A 20,016-nucleotide genomic window follows, 5' to 3' on the forward strand; every position below is an offset into this window, starting at 1 on the left:
AAAGTTGATGAAGTTTGCAGCTGACTGTTTCAATGCTCTCGAAAACTCACGTTATGTTCCTGTTACTCAATCCCTCCAACAAATGCAAGTAGTCAGATTTAAATGTTTGGATTAATGCAATGAATTTTCAACCTAATGGCACAGGTCAAGAAGGAGGAAGTAAGGCTGAACCTGAAAAGTCGACTGAGGAAGGTGAAAATAATGTATTGATTTTTAGGAACTGTACATTTGTCCGATTTGTGTTGCATTTATTTTCGCCTACAATGAAAGATTTTCATGATCTCAACGACTAACTCGGCCAGTTTGTAAGTTTTCTGGTTTGATAGCGGTCAGCAAGCCGGGTTATTTATTAAGACCCTGGTAACTAGTTGACGACATATGTGGTAGCCTACGCAGTGACAGTGACAGCAGCTGTCAATAAAATCCTATATAACTTTATTAACAGCTTTGCTTTCACACAGCTGGTAAAGGTGAGGAGCAGGTGGAGAGAGGAGATTCCAGGGCCTAGTGACAAAAGTAAAGGAGAAAGTAGTTTTTTTTGTAAATCACTCAAGGCACTGTATCAGTTATCGAAGAGTTTGTTTTTTTACCATGGTAATCACTGGGCATAATACCTGAGAATTGGTTCAAGATTAACGACTTTTTAAAGGCTTGAGTAAAACAAAATCAACGACTGAGTACGTACTAACGTCATTTCTATCGAATAAACTAGACGCTCGAGGAGCGTTCACTCGGGCTTTTTTTATAGCCATGGCATTCACACCACACACGAGTACAAGTATAACATAGCTTGTAAATTCGTTTATAACATAGGTAGCAGAGCCGCGCAATCAAATTCATTATACGAACGCGTGCTCTAAATCCCGATAGTGCACGCTGAAAGCGTGAGCAAATCGCTTCGCCAGAATTTTTTTTTTTCGCTCGTGCAGCCATTGTTAGCGCGGGGAAAAATAATACATTTCGCGACAATAATGGATGCAAACAAAGACTCGGCCCACCAGTCCCAAAACGAAGACAATTTTCCCACCCTTTGAATTTTGTACTTAAACTGCAATAAAATTACACTCGAGCTTTGAACAGAAATTTTGAGATAAAACCAATTCCTATTTTGCCTAATATTTCGCTTACCGCGAACAATCATTTCTGATATTGTTGTCCATTTTTCGCGTCGGATTTAATGCACAATTCCACCGGCTATGTTATAAAACAATTGGTTCATGCTTTTAGCTGTGCACTATCGAGTTATGGAGCACGTGGGAAGTTTAGAGAGCACTCAAGAAGCTAAATTTCCCTCTTGCTCCATAACTCGACAGTGCACGTTAAAGCATGAACCAATTGTTAAGCAATCAGATTAAATTGCGCGAGCGTGTTTCAGTTTCCCATTGTACACGCTGGTGACGTCTGCAAACAAATGCCCCGCGAGTGACTTCAGCATTTTTCATTAAAAAACGGTGAAAACTTCCCCAAAAAAGTTAAACTAGACATGGCAACAAGCGAACAAGCCGATGAAAATCTGCCCTGGGATTGAAATTTTTTTAACTCCCGAGAAAGAACCCAGTGAAAGGGTAAACAAAACAATCAACGGTTTCATCTCGTTTCGCAACTCTAACTTCATTTCCACGCATGAATTCACGTGTCAGTTTTTGACCAATCTAAAACGTGTCATTGAAACATAGCGTAATACTTTTCCGAAAGTAGTAGAGGGAATTTCTGCCCATTATGCCTCAACTACAGCGTTGAATATGTTATAAAACAATTGGTTTATGTGTCGGCTGTGCGTTCATCGAGACGTGAAGCACTTGGGAAGTTTGGAGAGCATTCAAGAAGCTAGAGTTGCTCTCGGCTGCGACTCGTGCAACTCTTAGGCATCTTTCATGCTCTCTAAACTTCTCCCATGCTTCAAGTCTTGATAAACGCACGCTAACGCATGAACCAATTGTTAATAGTGATTATTTACGAAATACCAAATCGTACCTTACAAGCATTGAACCCAATAAAAACCAGTGATAGAAACAGGATATTTAACGGAAGGCCTAAGGTTACATATATAACCTTACTATTTAAGTTGCTTCTGACAGTATCGTTTGTTAGCGCCACCTTCGAAGTTGTGTTCACGAACAGTCTTGATTTTTTCAGCAAGTGAGGCGTTCGTCTCAGCATCAAAGTTTGTTGTTGAATCGGCCATCACAGTATTGCCAGTATTTTCGTAGTTTGAACGCACATATGGTTCATTTCTTATCTCGTGAAAACTAGTGTGAACTTTCCACATTTGGCTAGCTTTCAAGCAATGAAGTTCGTGGACCGGCCCATTCCGAAAACACTGGATATCATTTAGCGTGGGTCTTCCACGACCGGCGTGTGCGTTTGCATGTGGGATGAGCTTATAAGACAGGAATATTTGCAAATCGGTCTTCACAAAACACAGCATTCTGTAAATTACGTTGTTTACGAAGAGCGGGCTCACGATAACACAAATAGTTCGCACTCTCAAACTGCTCACTCTCTTTTGGCTTGCATTTTCAGACTCGGGCTTCCGCAGGAAAGCCCGAGTAATAATTTTCTTAAGAAGTTAAAGAAGAAAAGAAGGTAGTATTCGAACACATGTGACAGTAAAAGTTTACACACTGATGGAAGGCTCTGAAGCTTTTAATCAAATTTAGATGACTGGATTAATGCAATCTATTGTAAATCTATTTGTGCAGGTCAAGAACAGGAAAGTAAGTCTAAGCCCAAGGAGCCAACTAAAGGTATAAAGAATGAATTGCTTTTCAGGAACTTTACACTGTCCAACATATGTTGCATTTACTCCCGCGTACAGGGCAAGCTGTTTGTTAACTTAACAACTAGCTGGGTGAAATTTCTGGCTTAATAGCAGACAGTGGGCCAGATGTATATCAAGGCTCCTGTATCTATATGATGGCATTTGTGTTAGCCTCCGCAGTGACATTGACTGTAATTCTCAATGAGATCTCATTCGTAACCTTAAAGGCATCAATACTTTATTCTAATGAACAACTTCGTTTTCACGCAGCTGGTGAATCGGAGATGCAGATGGAGAGTGAAGAGATTCCAGTGTCTAGTGACCAAGGTAAGAGAAAGAGAGAGTGGTTCTTGATTAGTCGTTAGGAGGTTAAGACGCTATTTTAGCATTCTCAAATATTCAGGCCGGGTTATGTGCTGTCCCTTGTGATCGACCAACAATTCTCGCTCACTTTGCAATATTACAAGTATTCAAATGGACATAATTCAATAAGTACAATTTCTTTTTCAATCGTACTTCTGCAGGTCAAGATGGAGAAAGTAAGCCTGAACGCAAAAAGCCAACTGAGGAAGGTAAAGACAATGAGTTGCTTTTTAGAAACGACACGTCTGGTTACGTTGTTTAACATGTGTTATGAACTTGACAGGTAACTGAGTCATTTTGCTGGCTTATTAGCAGGCCATGGGCCGGGTTTACTCTGCAGACCACTTTATTCATTTACATTTATTTGTCAGCTTACGGAGGAACAATGTCTGTAACTATGCAAATACTGCATTGTAATTAATAACTTTGCTTTCACACAGCTGCTGAATCTGAGGAGCAAATAGCAAGTGAAGAGATCCCAGTGCCCAGTGATAAAGGTAAAGGTAATTGTGGGTTTTATTAGTTATTCAAGATAATAAGGCATTTTGTGAGTTCTTGAAGCATCTTTTATAACTTGGTAATCACTGGATATTAAATTCTAGTGGAAAAATTGGTTAAGGTCTAATAATATTTTAAGAGACAAATAGCTTAATAGAGACAATATTGAACGATTAAGTACTAAAGTAGTTGTTTTAATACATCATATCTGAATTTGAAGAAGGAAATGCGTTTGAGCCTGACATGGACATCGCAGAGGAAGGTAACTTTCCTTCTAACTTAGTCAACAGATATGACGTATAATCACTCCACCACTTTGCTTCTAGAAGGTTTGAAGTATTCGGTCTAAACGTCATCATCCACACAAGAAGTGACCAGATCAGTTGAGAGATAAAAGAGTATTTTTATACTTCGTTGTGATGAAGGGTCAAAACCTATCTTAAAATACTGACCAGTATAATGTGGAGCTGTCTCACTTTTTGTAACATATTTTTAGCGAGATAGGTATTTACTCAAATACAGAAAACATAGCTACCTTGCTGTACATCCCTTGAATAGAAATAGCAACTATAATTAATGTTGTGTACCTCAAGTTTCAAAACATTCGTCTACACAGACCAGCAAGAATTGTGTTTGCAGTAGTCAATTCATAATCTCTTGTAACAACAGATTCATATCATTGTAATGAATTTCTATTTGTCTCTTTTGGTATTCCATCCAGGAGAAAAAGAGGTGTTTGATACCAGGCTTTAGTTCTCTGCTCTCGAACCAAGGTAAATGAAACGTTTGCTTTAATCGCTGACCGAAAAAGTGCCTAAAAACAAATCCCTTAAAAATTAAAGAAGTTGGGTTTTGTTTGTTACATATATCTTATAAAACATATGGTATTTTATATTTGAGATGTAGGGTGAAATCTACGATGCGATACAGTGTATATGCATGTGTAGTTCATGATCACTTGAACCTTCAGTACTTTGAGCCCCATCTATGTGATATAATCTGAATCAAAACTGAATTTTTTTATGCCAGTCACACAACGTGTTCCGATCCATCAAGCTCTGATCCATTACCCAAAAAATAGACGAGGTCAGAACTCTTCTTCGGCAGTGTAACCGGGTTTATTGAAAATAAACGTTTAAGGTGAAACGAGAAAGCGTCTTCACCGGAGCACCCACAAAATTACTGTTTTCTATTTTTTGACAGCATGCCTCCTGCTATCCCACTATGCTTAACCAAACAATGACGCAACGAGTTACGCGTGACAGAACACAACGTAACTCTAAATTTTTAATCCCGTGCTGACTCAAACCAATTTCAAAGTCGAGATTTCACTGCAACTGCAATGATTGGAGCTATGTTCGGACATAAGAAGTCTTCATTCAAAGTCACCTGCAAAGCTATTGCATGCATCCTACTCATTGTTGATGTGTGATTTGAAAAAGTGTGACAAAAAACTGCTGGGTGGCTTATGGGCTAAAACCGAGGAGTGTTCTCGTTCCCTATGGTTATAAGTTGATACCTGCCTGCGGTCCTTAAGTTACTAACCAGCTTACTGATTGACAGTCTGGTCAACTGACCAGCTGGGTAGCTGGCCAGTACGCTGCGAGATTAAATTGACTAGCTAAACTGTAGCTGAATGACAGATGGGCTGACTATCTGCCTGACTGTCTGGCAGACTGTCCATCTGACCAATGGGTATGGTTACAGACTAACTGATTTGTATTATCGCTGCCTTAATCAAGGTGCCGATTACACCTGACTAACGACTGACTATCGGGTCGGTAAATCAAGTAGCCAACGGATCGATGAATGAATTTGTATTAAGCGTGCTTTTTCCCTTTGCCTCAGACATTTAACATTACCAGTACTATGGACACCGCGAGGGCTACAGAAAAATTAGAAGATTCAAGGAAAAGGAAAAAATAACTCTTGAGTAGGAATCTATATGTATTGTCTGTGGTAATACCTTAGTCAGAAAAATATGATTTTAATTTCGTTTTCTTTAATCAGTTTGATGTTTACATTAGTTAATAAGCTTCTTGTGTGAACTCTTCATCACTCGGTTACATAGGTAGGATACCTGAGTAGAAATGTAGCGGCAGGCCATATTCGTTTCGTTTTGTTATGGATGTAACATGTAACATGTATGTCTACCTGATATTCTAAGTCTGTTACTTTTAGCATGTTTCTGTAGACCATAGTTCTTAGAAGACATTCAAACGGGATGGATAAAGGGGAAACACAACGATATCACGGGTGCAGCCAGGCGAAAGTCCTGTACGGTTGGGCCTACAATTTTACTATCGCCTGTTTGACTCTTAAAATAGAACTCTCGCAAATTTTAAAACAAAAATTGAACGTTCTCGTGGTGGAGGCCCACGACAAGTCGAAAAGCTGGTTACGCTCCTGATATAATAGGACATTTTAGTCTGTATGCTGAACTACCTATTTACGTTATTCCTTATTATCAATAATAACATAGCTTAGTAAATGTTTTGGTTAGAAATGCTCCACCGTTTTAAAGCTAATGTTTAGCTCATTACCATGGTAATTTTTAGCTTGTTCGGAGCTTGCTCTTAGTATAAAAGGAATTCGATATCCTGAATAAATTCCTTCCCCGCTGCTATCTCAGTTTTTTTCCAAAACTAATAATAGGACAAAACTAATAATAGGACATACATCATAGATGACCGAAGCAAATGTTTAATTAACGCTTAAATTAAGGTTCGAAAGTTCAGTTTCAATGGTATCTCTAGTTTAGAAAACAGACACGCAAACATTGAACAAACACTTAAAATTTAATTGGGGGAAATCCGTTAAATCAGTTATCAGAAATTTTAGCGCCAGTATAACAATGATCTAAAAACTCATTTTAAGAATTTTTTTTGACTCGTAAAAATAATAATAATAATAAAAATAATAATAACAGTAATAGTTTAATATTTGTAGTGCCCAAATCCATTTACATATGATCAAATGTGCAAATGCGACTCGTTTGAGAGAATCACCCGACCTATAATTGCTTTTCATTCGAACGGAAAAGGAAAAAGCATCTATGACAGAACAACTTAGACACATGTACGGGTCAAGACTATCTCAGAATATTACTTCTCTCTTTTCCGAATTTTTCTGCTTGATACCAAATTTAGATCAATACGTCTAATATTGAAAAGAACAAAAAGGGCTAATGATGCGATCACAATAGTAGAGCATCAACACGCTTTAGTAAGAATTATCAGAGATTTATCAGTAAAACAAAGATTTAGATAGCTCATATCTAGAATTTTGTTTCACTCGTTTAAGAGTAATTCACTCTCAGATTGCGTTTTAATCGTTGAGAACGATGAATCATCTAACATTTGACAAGAAAGACTTAGACAGGTGTACCGGTCAAAACATCATTCACTAGATATTTGGTAGCAGCCTGGTAATCTAAATAGTTAATTACTTACAGATCACGTGTCAAACTGTTTCACTTCACAAGTATCTTTAGTTGAAAATTACAAACTAAGTTAAAAATGCAGGAAAAATGGAAAAACTTACTGGTAAAGACGTTATTATGAAAGATTTGGTAGATATAAAATGATCTAAGTAGCTCATTTCTTGAATTTTTGTAACTCTCATGAGAACATTAGTAGTTGAAGGTAGAGTGACGTCATTTCCGCAATGTTTCGACGTTTCTCATAGGCGCAGATCATATGTAAAAAAAAAAAAAATTAGAAAGATGTTTGGGTAACGAGTAACAACAGCAATTTGAATAGTTCATTCCCACAACTGGCATGAGAGAGTTTTACGCCATTTAAATTAAACTAAATAAATAAAACCGATGAAAGTATACAAGAAAAGGGGAGAAAAAAAGGAAAATATAACAGGTAAGACGTCGGTTGTTACAGATTTTTTTATAGAATATAAATGATCTAAATAGCTTATTTCTAGAATTTTTATAACTCGTTTGCGAACATTGAAATCATTGGGAGTTGCAGTGGCGTCTGTTACTTTTTTAACATAATTCGTCATTATTATTGATATTAACCACAACACAAAAAAAAAAAAAAGAAAAAAGGTCTTTGGATACCACAAAAATAGGTGTTTGGTAGCGTTTTGAAGTCTAATTTTGTAGTTCATTTTTACATTTTTTAACTCATATTGAGAATACTAGTTCATTGTACTGTGGTTTTCAAACTGTTTGAAAGCTTTGTTCAAACGTGTTCATCAAACATGACTCGTTTACTGTAAGAATATCTTTGAAGCAAAAGTGGCATTTAGAGGGAAATGACACTGAGTTAAGTTTTACTGTAAAACGAAGCCTTCAATAAAACATCTCAAAGACCTTACACATGAGTCCGTTCATGGTTTACCCTTTCGGAAGTTTCGCTTCAATTTCGTCCACAGTATGGATTATGGGTAACAATGGCCTGTCTGAAGTGAACTGATACAAAAATGATTTCTCTTTCTCCTTTCCTAAGCAAGCCTTGATCGCACTGGGTGAGGGGGTAGGTAAATTACCTGGGTGAGGGGGTAAGTAAATGGCCTTGAATTACTCATAATGTCGAACATTCGTTTTAATAAATTATTCAGTTTGAATGTTTCTTAATTCGAAGAAAGACGTCACCTCTCTTCTCCGAGCCCAACAACCGCTATGCCTCTAAAGAGGACAAAAGAAAAGCCATGAAAAGGTTATTTCACAAATTTAATTCCTTCGCAACACAGCTACGTCAATATATTTTGTTATAATGACACATTCCAATAAATTTAAAGGCGCAAATGTTTATTTGTTTGAAAATGGATACTTTCATTTATGAACATTCATTTAACAACATATTCGCATATAAATTCTCTTCAAATTCTCAGTTATTTTCTATATAAATTGGTTGGGTGAGCTAAGCTTTGAACTCCACCTCAAGACAGAGGTTTTATCACTTTAGTTTGTACTTTTGACATGACTTTAGAATAGCATGGTACGAGTTTGGTTCTTTAGCGCGTATTGTCGACTACGACCCCTTTGCGCTTTTAGGAGCATCTCTGATTTTAATTTGATATTTATCTGTAATAAAAATCATAATAATAGATAAAAAAAGGATCGAAGTGCGTGAATAAAGAGGGTCAGTTTCTAAAGAAACTGTGCTGCTACGTCGGTGGGGATATTACAACATAATTTGGTTTTATCAGCTGAGTTGATATTATAAATTGACCACCATGGAGGGTGTTTGAAGCTGACGTTTCGAGCGTTAGTCCCTCGTTAGAGCGAATGGTGGAATTGTGAGTTGTGTATTTTCTATACAGAAAAATGGAACTAAGCTATTGGGGCAGTTTTGCTGTCTTTGAGAAATTTACTCAGGCTCATTAACACCCAACTGCACTCGAAATCGAGTTATTACCTATACTTATTGGTTACTTGGATAAAATACCCTAGTTTTCTCTAGCCGATGTTCGAAAACCAGAGCTCGCGCTCTCTCTTCTCAGGAAGGAACGAAAAAGAATAGCCCACGTGTAGCCGTAGCCGTACTCTTCCCGCCCTGTGGAGAAACGAAATGGAGGGTACGGTTACACGTAGGTTTGGGGAAGGGTGGAAATCATTCTTCGCCAACATGGTAATATGACAAACAAGAATGACAAGATAACAATAAGAGAGAATAACTCACTTATGGCTTCATTTGTTTACTGGATTACAACCAGAAATCTTTACCTGGGTTCCCTGTGCTAGTCGGATACCAGTCCTGATTCCACTTTGAATTTGACCTTATAAGTAAAAAAGAAAAAAAAAAACACTCATCTTCATATTCACTGCTAAATGAAAACGTTTCCGAACCATATACGTAAGAAATGACAAGGCTGGGTACAAAAAATAAGGCAGTTGGTAATGAAACATTACCTGGTGCAGATTGGAGAGAACTGCATGAAGAATCCACCTGCTGATGTTAGGGCATAAAAGGCAAAGCCGGTAGTGATTCTGACTTACCATGTGCATGACTCCCTGAAGTCCAACTACCTCTACAAGACCGTCACAGTGACAAGCTGAGGTATAACCCTGCAAACAGAGTCAGCAATTCTCAATTAAGAGTCGAAGAGGAATCCGGGATCGCATCTGTTCTGATTAACTTTGCTTTGTGATTGGTCCAGATATCTCAAGTCACCATCTGAACTAATCAGGAAAAAAACCAAAACCACCGTGTTTTGGTCATTTGCAACATTCGTACTCACAAATGATGGCGTTCTCGTTGGCTACATGTACTTGCAATTTTGTCTTTTCTTGTTGGCCCTTGTGATTACTTCTGTGTAGGTGTTCTTAAACGATATATCGGTCGGTATGTCGGGCGAGAGTCGGTCCATACTCGACCGATACTCATTTGAGACTCGGTCGAGACTCGATCGAGACTCGGTCGAGACTCGGTCGAGACTCGATTGATATATCGGCCGAGATGTAAGTCGGCCGATATAGCGATTTACTCGACTGCGTGTTTTTAAAGACCTCACTTGCCTGGGACAAAAAGGACAGAGATCAATGCTAAATTCAAGTCGTATTACATACATCTTCTTTGTCTGGTCCCCATGCATCCGTACCTGCTCCCCAACTAGTCGGACAAAAAAAACTATAAAAAATTAAAGGGAAAACTAAATACAAATGAAAACAAAATCCCTCACGTGTATAGAAGCGATACTCGCACCTGAACTGCTACCAATGAAAAATCAGAAAAGAAAACTTTAAAGTTCAACGTTAACTAGATTCGAACCCATGCCTTCCAGCCAGATACAGTCTGGGTGCTACATCCGACCGGGTTGCAAAGTCACATGACGGGCGCGAGACAATTAGGCCATTTTCGATTTATTAAAATTCTAACATGGCTCTGAGGCTTGGAGGTATAGAACTAAAGAAATTGATTATTCATCCCTCAACCTCGATGTTGTTCCTTTGTTTTGTTCCCCCAATCCTGGCAGCCAAGTTTGAATTTTGATATATCGAAAATGGCCACTTTTTGTACGTTCTTCGTTCCCGTAAAGGAATCAGATTTTAATGAAATGAAATACATCATGTTTACCTAAATTAGTATTATTTTGACTTCAGGATGAAAACTGAACATCTTAAAATTACGCTTTGAAACCGATTTTAATCTGTTTTCTCAATCCACTCAATTGGAAATTTCACCACTGCAACATTGATTCGAATTCTTTTGACTGACTTCAACTTCCACCTTTCACTAACCTGCCTATGTTAAGAATAACAATTCCTTCTAGTGTTGGTAAGTCAATTTTTTTGCCATCAATCTGTAGCGAAACAGAAAATTGCAAATGAAAATGCTGAGAAACGAGAGAAAGATAGATCACTGGAACCGTAAGGAGTACAACAGGCAAAAAAGTACCAAGGGATAATCCAAAAACCATCTCATTCGGGCGTTAAATTTTTAAGACAAACGTCTTCAACTACTTGGCGTTCAATCACTCAGTGTTGAATACAACTGACAAACGATGATGATTTTAGGACAACACTCAGAATTAAATGAGTTAAGTTTTTAAACAAGAGAAACACCTTCCCAGTGTAGGAGCTTTTAACGCTTTCGCAAAGTGAGGCTACTGTAACTATTGCTATTCCACCTGATTGTGATGCTAATTCATCGTAGATTAACATCCTCCCCCTTCCCATTTCGCGGGATTTTGTCGGGTTTATTCGGCCGTTCGCTGTGGGTAAAGAGACGCTTTCTAAGAATACCGAATTCATCCCATGAAGGCAACCATGTAAGCTATTCCAATATCTTCGTTCTACAGATTAATCACCTCTATTTCGACCTCGTGTGTAAATTTCCGCGAGTAGCCTTTGACCATCTTCTTTATCCCTGCTCTAAAGTAAACTCCTTTGTTATGAAGCCTGAAAAAAGAAAAATCACAGAATCGACGAACTCTTACTTACAATAAATCATAAAACGCAAGGTCGAAGTTTTCTAACCTATCCACTTTCAAAAGCGCTTACGATGGAAGTTAAAATCTATTGGACGTTTGACTGCTCCGTGTCCGTTAATAACCTTTGGAGGGTGGGAAGGGGGAGGTAGTCTGTAAGACATCTAAAGTGATAAATAGAGTCGGGCAGGCACATTCCCACAGACGAATTCGAAATACAGACGACAAAGAGAACAACTCAGAAGACTATGAAACATTTGTTATCAATTGCAAGTGCCATCCAATAGCCTTAGCAATCAACACTGTCCCTTAAATCGAGCGGATGTAAAACTACTGTAACAAGTAGATTTACTTTTTTTGCCTCCTCACCTGCTATGGAATTTATCAGGTGCTTCCTCTCTCTGAAGATGAAAATCTAAACAAAGCTCAGCTCCAATTCCGATGCCAAAGTAGTTATTCATCGTAAAAATACTAGGATCGTCCTCTCTTCCTCCCATCGAACCAAGTGCGCTATCGTTTGACAGTGTGTCAGGAACGTTAGTGTCCACGGAGTCAAACATGACACACCATCTATCAAGAAACACTTCGTGAGCCTGGTCAATGACCATGAGTAGCGATACAGGACTCTCGTCGCCAGATTAACCACTTCCCCAATGGAGGATACGAGAGAGATCATTACCTGTACGTTTACAATCTAATTTAGTTTCCCAAACATTATCTATCCACTAAGAAGAACACTAGAGAGATCACTACATGCGAGCTGAAAATCTCATCCAACTTCCATCTCAATCTGTATCCACTAACGAAATCCCCACAAAGAAATTATAAATCGCGAGAGGGGAGTGGGCGTCAGTCCTTCCCAACAGAGTACAAAGGGGGAAATCTTAAGAATATTAAAATCCCTTATGGGCGATGAGTAATGGCTTGTCCCGAAGTCGAGAATCTCAGGCAATTTCCAACCTACTCTCCATCTACTATGCTCCGAGGAAGGGCTAACGATTGAAACGACAGCTTTTCAAATGCGTCATAGCGGTTTGTCTATCACTGTAAACCTCTAGTTGTCAACCACGTGCTGGAAACGCTCATTTAATTGTCACATGAAGCATTAAGCTTCGAATAATTATCGATGATCGTTCGTTGATCTTCTTTTAAATACAAAGGCTGTTGAGGCCTAAACGATTAAACTGGAAAGTTTGCGCGACTTTTTGAAGTGTCCATCACTTAGAAGCACGTGAGGCAAAGTCGAGGCTAGTTTTAGATTTCCATCCGATTGACCAAGTTTGTCGCAAGAGTCTTGAGATCGATCACACAGCCCAGTACAACAAAACCTAGACAAGGCTTTATGTTCGACTCTGGAAAGAAATTTTCTCTAACTGGCAGTTTACAGGAGTCAGTTGTAACAATCCACTTACCAGTGCCAAGAGGAAGTACTGCTGATGCAGGTAACTTACACTTCAAATCTTGAACAACATCATCAAAACACGACAACACCCAGCCAACTGTCCCATCACCACCACAGATCAAGACACGAAAATCAGGAAGAGATCTGAAAGCGTAAAATCTAAAACCAACACAATAATCAATTTCTAGACCACGGGACAAAGATGAGAGAAGAAAACAAGGCTCGTAGCATTGGGTATAAAATAGCTCTAACTGATCAAGATGCAACTAAAACGACGAAATTAGATTTGTATCACACTGACTTAATTTTTGTTATGTAAATACACAAATCAGTTTTCGAACTGCTACGTACTTAGTAATGAATAAACTTCAACTTTAATGGCAAAAAACAGTTTTCTAGATACGAAGGGCAGGAGTTAAACATACCCTAATAATGGGCCCCCTTCTGTGAGGCTGTACACTTGATGAGGGTTGAGCAAATCTCTGGAAGGCTGCTGACATGTCGGCACCCTGACCACCTCCACTTCTGGAGTTAACCAGTACTAGAAGGGGTTGGCTTCCAGGGGGGAACAGCCCAGGCTACAAGAAGAAAGAAACAAAAACGGCAGGATAAGCATAACTCCTTTTTTGACTCAGGTCAATCCTTTTTTTTTTAGCTTCTTTTAAAGTACTTCCAGAAATACTCTAGAGAAAAACCTTTGCTCTTGAATTTGCAGCTACTTACATGAATAGTGGGTAGGACTCTCACAAACAGCTCTTTGTTGTCCATAGTGGAGTTTTTAAATTTAATTACAACATCTGCTGCTGTATCAGCGGCAGGAAATAACCCAAACACCACACCTGAAAAGAGTTACAATTTCAACATTGGGTGACGTAATTAACGGTAAAAAACTACAAAAAGAAAAAGAAAAAAATAGACTTCCTCAGTCGTTTTTCTCATATGACCAGCTTTGCGAGCGAGTTTTTTTTATGCCATTCCTGATTTCTGATTGACAAAAGCGGCGGTTCTACTTTCGCAGGATTGTCTATCGAATTTCACAAACTAAAACTCAATGACTTATCTTTGATTTATCAAAGATAAGTCATTGATATCTATCAAATGCATTATCTTCCATCCACGGCGTAAACAGATTGATCTCTCCAAAGTTAACATTTATATGAATAACACTCCTGTAACCCCGGTGCAGAAATGTCATTGTATAATTAAATGCGGCCGGTTTACATGCCACGTAATTCTTAGGCAGTCTCGTATGTCGCCAAGGAGCAGTAATGGAATTTCAAAGGCAATCAGAACACAGGATTCGCCTTATCTTACCCACCGGCACTGCCAACGATATTTAGTAAATAAACCTCTTCGGGCGGCTGGTATGTTGGCTGATAATGTCCACGGCTGAGAGGCTTTGAGGGCAAATATAAAATTTTGAGGACAATCTCTCAGCCAAGGACATTATCAGCCGACATACCAGCAAGCCAGAACAGGGTTTATTTAATTTATAACCCTCCCATTAACCCTGATCCAAAGACCTGCTGTTGTCGCTTCATCTGTCATATCATACTATAGTTAGGAGTTGAAATCTGAACAAACAGTTTCACTACTGATTTCAGCACCTGAGGAAAATGTACACCACAAGAAACAGCTGTGCATTAATGACAAAGAGCTAAGAATACAGTTGCCAAATTTCATCTATTTGCCATATAGATTTTTCTCAGTTTCTACTGAACACTACTGTGATAGGAAGGGTAAGTGTCTGAGTGTTCAGAACTATAGCTGTCTTCTCACGTTCTTCATTGCCATTTCTATGACTGTCATAATGATAACAAATTTTGGTAATGATGTTGGGATAAGGACTAAGGAAAGCTATGTCTAGCACTTCACTAATTAATTCATCTTAACGTATAATGCATGATCCTCACAGTAGAGAGCGCTATTTATGCAATAGCGAAAATCAGACCTGAAAAAAAAAAGTCCTGTACGGGATTCGAACCACTGACCTCTGCGATACTAGTGCAGCGCTCTACCAATTGAGCTAACAAGCCAACAGGGAGCAGGCCGTTGAGTTGATTCGTAATAAACCCGTGAAAGTGATGAATATACAATAAAATCAAACAACAAACATATGAAATACATATATATGAACTGCGGTTATGAAACGTATATGTGCACGATCCTTCGCAGTAAAGCACTATTTAAGCAATAGTGAAAATCAAACCTGAAAAAAATTCAGGCCTGTACGGGATTCGAACCACTGACCTCTGCGATACTAGTGCAGCGCTCTACCAATTGAGCTAACAGGCCAACTGGGAGCAGGCCATCAAATTAATTCGACGTAAGCCCGTAGATGATAAATCAAACAACAAACATATGAAAAACATATATATGAATTGCGGCTATGAAACGTATATGTGCACGATCCTTCGCAGTAAAGCACTATTTGAGCAATAGTGAAAATCAGACCTGAAAAAAATTCAGGCCTGTACGGGATTCGAACCACTGACCTCTGCGATACTAGTGCAGCGCTCTACCAATTGAGCTAACAGGCCAACTGGGGCAGGCCACCAAATTAATTCGACATAAACCCATAGATGATAAATCAAACAACAAACATATGAAATACATATATATGAACTGCGGTTATGAAACGTAGATGTGCACGATCCTTCGCAGTAAAGCACTATTTAAGCAATAGTGAAAATCAGCCCTGAAAAAAATTCAGGCCTGTACGGGATTCGAGCCACTGAACTCTGCGATGCTAGTGCAGCGCGAGGATCGTGTACCATATGCACAATTACATTGTAATGGTGAATAACTGTCAACCAATCAAATCTCTGAATTGTCTTGGCTTATATAATTATGTCAGTGGTAAACTCACCTGCATCAAAAGATAAACTGCTTGTGTCTGTATTATGGCGGTGGTCATATCTGAGACTATACCATCATCATTGTCTACCAATTATTACCAGTCTGCATACCAATGGATAATAATAAGGTATCAGTCTGACAGATAAAAGGAGAGAGAAGGAGTATTACAAGCCTCATGGTTCATCATTAAGTAAAGCTTGTCCCAGCTTCAATATAAAACAAACAGAAGATTTCAAGTGACTAGCAGTACAAAAGTCTTCATGCAGTTGTAATTACAGCACTCAACACTAACTGTACATGTGGCCATGCAAATAGCCACAGACTAGTGGAAATTTAGTTTTGGCTAGTGGTTTTCAGTTTCTAACAGCTGGCCTGAGTTTTGCCTGTAAACAAACTGAAATTTGTTGTAAAATCTCAGTTGTCACCAGTCACTTGCATACTGATCAGCAGTTTAAAGCTTTTTGATAGTAGGTATCCATGCTGGAGGAATTTCAATTTCTGTATCTCTAGACTGATGTTTTAGCTTTGCATAAAGGTTGAACAGGTCAAATTAATATTTATTTTATAGTCCTTCACCGCAAGCGTGAGTGTTCTACTATAAAATTCAACAAGTTTTCAAGTAGAAAGCTAATGAGATGAAAAGAAAATTAGGGTATGTTCTTTGATTCAATACCAAATGTTCAAGGCTACAGACTGTAAAAACATAACAATGTATAGCACACACAAAGCAGTAGACTGATATTTTCATCTTGAAAGTACAGTGTATAATGGCTATCTGATTAAATTAATCAGAAATGTCAAACTATGTAAAAAAATAGGGCCAGTGCGTTCTAGAAACAGGAATTTTTTATATTTCCGTCAGACCGAAACGTTCACGGAAATACAAGGTTACGTTTCGGAAACACGTTTTCCTCTTGTTTCCGTTGAAGAAATAAGGAAGAATGTTAATATGTTGTAATCGTGCGTTTTTCTCTAACCCATACCGGACTTTTAACGTTCGTTTGCGAAATGTGTGCTTCACTGTGCAAAATCAGACATATACAAGGGCTATATTTTCTTTACAGCCACAATCAATTTTCATTTTCCTTTTCTTCAGTCGATCGACAGGTGACGCACAATTGATTTTTGTTATTTAAAAAGTACATCATATCCGCTTGTCGTCCTCGTTATTTGAGCAAAATATACCTACAACTCTTTTCTTAGCAAATGAACATCAAAAAAATTTTGTAGCTAGTATATAGAAAATGTCAAATGTGCTGAAAAAAATGTCTCGACTTAGTCGCTGCGTACACGGGCCGTTAGTTGGGTGAGGGCGTGATTATTCATCCTCAGTCCGGTTGACACGTGCACTCGTACAACGTTGCTTCTCAGTTAGTGCGGCAAAATACGCCTCATCCAGCTTCACTTTGATGTTCCTCAGCTTGCTCCTCTCCCATGAAAGTTTTCTGACTTTTCGTGGTGTTGGGCCACCCCTTGGTTCTACTGCCTCTTCTTCGCAGCTTTCCTCTGACGACATATAATGTAATGCGTCTGGGGAAGACATAATTTCTCGTGCCCTGTTCTTGTCTCCATCAGACAGCACTGTCGAGTTGTCCAGAGTAGACAGTCGTCGAGAAAGTTTCTAAAGGGAATAAAAGATCGAGACAAGTGAGAACCTTGTCGGAGCACTTTTGAGAAGTCAAATAATTGCTAAAATTGCCATAACTACCATTTCAGTGACACGAAAAGCTCGATTATGAGCTTGCTAAGATTGAAATAGACAAATGACACAAAAATCAGCCACGTAGCTCAAGCTTTAGAAGAAAACCATGTTGACATTGTAGCAGTTAAACATCAGCGGAGGCAACTGATTTAATACACGCGCAGAGTTGTTACCAAGAAAAAATAATAACGGTATTAATCATATTTTCTCTTGTCGTAATGGATTTAAGTGACTTGTCCTAAAACATTAGAGACAAAGTAGTAAACGTTAACAATCTGGCCTTATATACCCTCTTTAAACGATTGCTTCGCTTGATTCGCCGTCGGTGCTTCTCAAAGCTGTTGTTTGCTTTCTTTGTTTTATCATCTCTTATGGATCTCCAATGCTGATGAACCGCAGCTAATTCAAAACAAATAGACTATGTTAGTTGACGAAGCATGCTGTCGACACTAATCGGTAGAAATTACTTCGAGAAAAAGTGGTTGCCGCCCAATATCATTATTCAGCGATAGCACCTTACAGCATTGGCAGCTTTCGATTCGCTTTAAAAATTGACTTGTGTTCAAATATAGCTTCAACCGTTTCAATCCGTCAAAATCCGTTTTTGGAAGCAAAATTTTTTTTTATATAGCTACACATCACACATGCAATCTCGCCGGGACATACCGTACGTAAAGTTGAGGGAGAATCAAGATTTGAATCGATGAATTTTACTTGTTAGTCAGCATACTTAGATTCGCTACAGGTAGGGTTATGACGCTAATTTGACCTAAGCCTACAAGCAGTCTCTCTTTTGCTCTAAGGAAAGCCAATGAGGACAAATAAGAAAATAAGTAAAAGTACTGGGAGAGTTAAGCTGGCGCCCCAAAGATGTGTAACGCACATTTTCGATATTTTCATCTTCATTGTCCCGGATTTGAGAGCAAAGAGACTGCTCGCAATCTATTTTGACCTACTTGTCTGAGAGACTCGATTACCTGCACAAAGTACCTTCAAAAAGGGCTCTTAGAGAAATATAGCACTATAAATTCTATATGGCCAGCTGGTATCTTATTGGAGGAGGTTCCACCGCACTTGTTAAGAAATTATGGGGCTTACCTTTGATGGTTGACTTCCTCCACTTCTTCTTGCCGTAAACTGCCCGCACTTGCAAAAGAAATGGCACTTGCAAAAGAAACTGCCCGCACTTACAAAGAAATGGCACGCGATTGTTTCACGAGAACTCGTCGTAAAATGTAGTTTGCCTTGAGAAAAACATGGAATCCAGCGCTCTAAGAATATTTAAAGTAAGTCAGGAACACACTTGCTCACTTTCCTTACAATATTAAAAACAACAGCAACAACTAATAGACAAACAAATCAAACAAATCAATAAGATCTGTCCTTTTAAGTACTCCGTATCAATTATTTCTACGCACCACCTTTCTATGCATTTTTGGGTGCATCTTAAAAAAGTCAGTGAAGCATTGAAATCTGAATGTATTTAAAAAAAATTCGTTTTAAGGAGGCAATCGTTTCAAACTGACAAAATTTTTTTTGTACACAACACAAGTAATGCTTTTGAATCAATGTTAATTACACCTTGTGTAGTTCTTATAAACATACCGAATTCTACTTCACTTGACTTTGTGAAAAGCAAACTGACCTCTGCCAGATGAGATTGTTAATTTCTGTTTGATTTGAAATATTTCTTTCCCTGCTCAATATTGCGAAGCACATTTGAGCATATCCAAAATTAAAAAGTAGTAAAAAAATATTTCACATTATTATTATTACTATTGTTATTACTATTATCAGTATTATTGCTATTATTATTATTATTATTATTATTATTATGATTATTACAACCCTCTGGCCTCATTTTAGAACAAAAACTCTATTGAATATAACTTTAACATTGTAGAGAAGCTAGGAAGGCTTTTAGAACTAAACCAAAGTACTTTAATTCCAATTTGACCTTGTTATGAAACAGGTCTATTGCATTGCAATATCATTATGTAATCAACAGTGTTTAAGTGTATATCAAGAGTATTAATTGGTTATGCACTTTACTTGGCAAATAATTCATGGGTGTATGATGGCAAAAAAGGGAGAGAAATAACTGAGAAATGGGGCTTGTCAAGACTGTGAGGAACTTAACATCCCAGGTAGCTGTGCTTCTTGTAGGTATCACAGACCCTTCATATTAATGTCAACTGGGCAATCAGCTTCTTATTTACTTGTTGTTACATTAAGTTATGTTAGAACAAGAAACATAACCTTGACATAGCTCAACAACATCGCAACCTGTGGTGTCGCGAAAGTGACTAGATTTTACACAGTGGCAATTAACTTTTTGTGCTCAGTCACCAGCTGGCAACAAAGATTTTTTACATTTGTATTTTCACTTTCCTTAGATCCCTAGTGAGTTTCTCATTTGCAGTTGCAAAACTTTCTAGAAAATTTTTGGGGACTGGAAAATTGATGCTCGAAACCAAATCTAAAAAATTGAGCAGCCACCTGGCCTCAAGGTTTATTTTGAAAGTCAAGCCCTGTCTAGTC

The 20,016-nt window shown here is 38.3% G+C and overlaps 1 protein-coding gene, 1 long non-coding RNA gene and 1 pseudogene across 3 annotated transcripts; 1 reads left to right on the forward strand and 2 right to left on the reverse strand.

The window, feature by feature from the left end:
* Window positions 1–2,700: 2,700 nt before the first annotated feature.
* LOC148739642 (uncharacterized) lies at window positions 2,701–5,623 on the forward strand. 2 transcript variants are annotated; one of them, XR_015997349.1, is made up of 5 exons: window positions 2,701–2,747; window positions 3,032–3,088; window positions 3,565–3,621; window positions 4,344–4,395; window positions 5,471–5,623. It is a non-coding gene; the product is annotated as an uncharacterized LOC148739642 (long non-coding RNA). The 2 variants fall into 2 exon arrangements; XR_015997350.1 differs by lacking the exons at window positions 2,701–2,747; window positions 3,032–3,088 and adding an exon at window positions 3,284–3,333.
* Window positions 5,624–11,877: 6,254 nt separating this feature from the next.
* Window positions 11,878–15,831, reverse strand: LOC148739643 (diacylglycerol kinase theta-like; annotated as a pseudogene).
* A 1,260-nt stretch (window positions 15,832–17,091) lies between these two features.
* On the reverse strand, window positions 17,092–18,908 carry LOC148739644 (uncharacterized). Its single transcript, XM_088749525.1, has 4 exons — window positions 18,894–18,908; window positions 18,574–18,661; window positions 17,765–17,874; window positions 17,092–17,394 (listed from the first exon to the last, which is right to left on the reverse strand). Exons 1-4 carry the CDS (start codon window positions 18,906–18,908, stop codon window positions 17,092–17,094), a joined length of 516 nt encoding a protein of 171 aa, XP_088605651.1.
* Window positions 18,909–20,016: the final 1,108 nt, after the last annotated feature.

Source organism: Stylophora pistillata, chromosome 2 (assembly GCF_964205215.1).
Source record: "Stylophora pistillata chromosome 2, jaStyPist1.2, whole genome shotgun sequence".
Taxonomy (NCBI): domain Eukaryota; kingdom Metazoa; phylum Cnidaria; class Anthozoa; order Scleractinia; family Pocilloporidae; genus Stylophora; species Stylophora pistillata.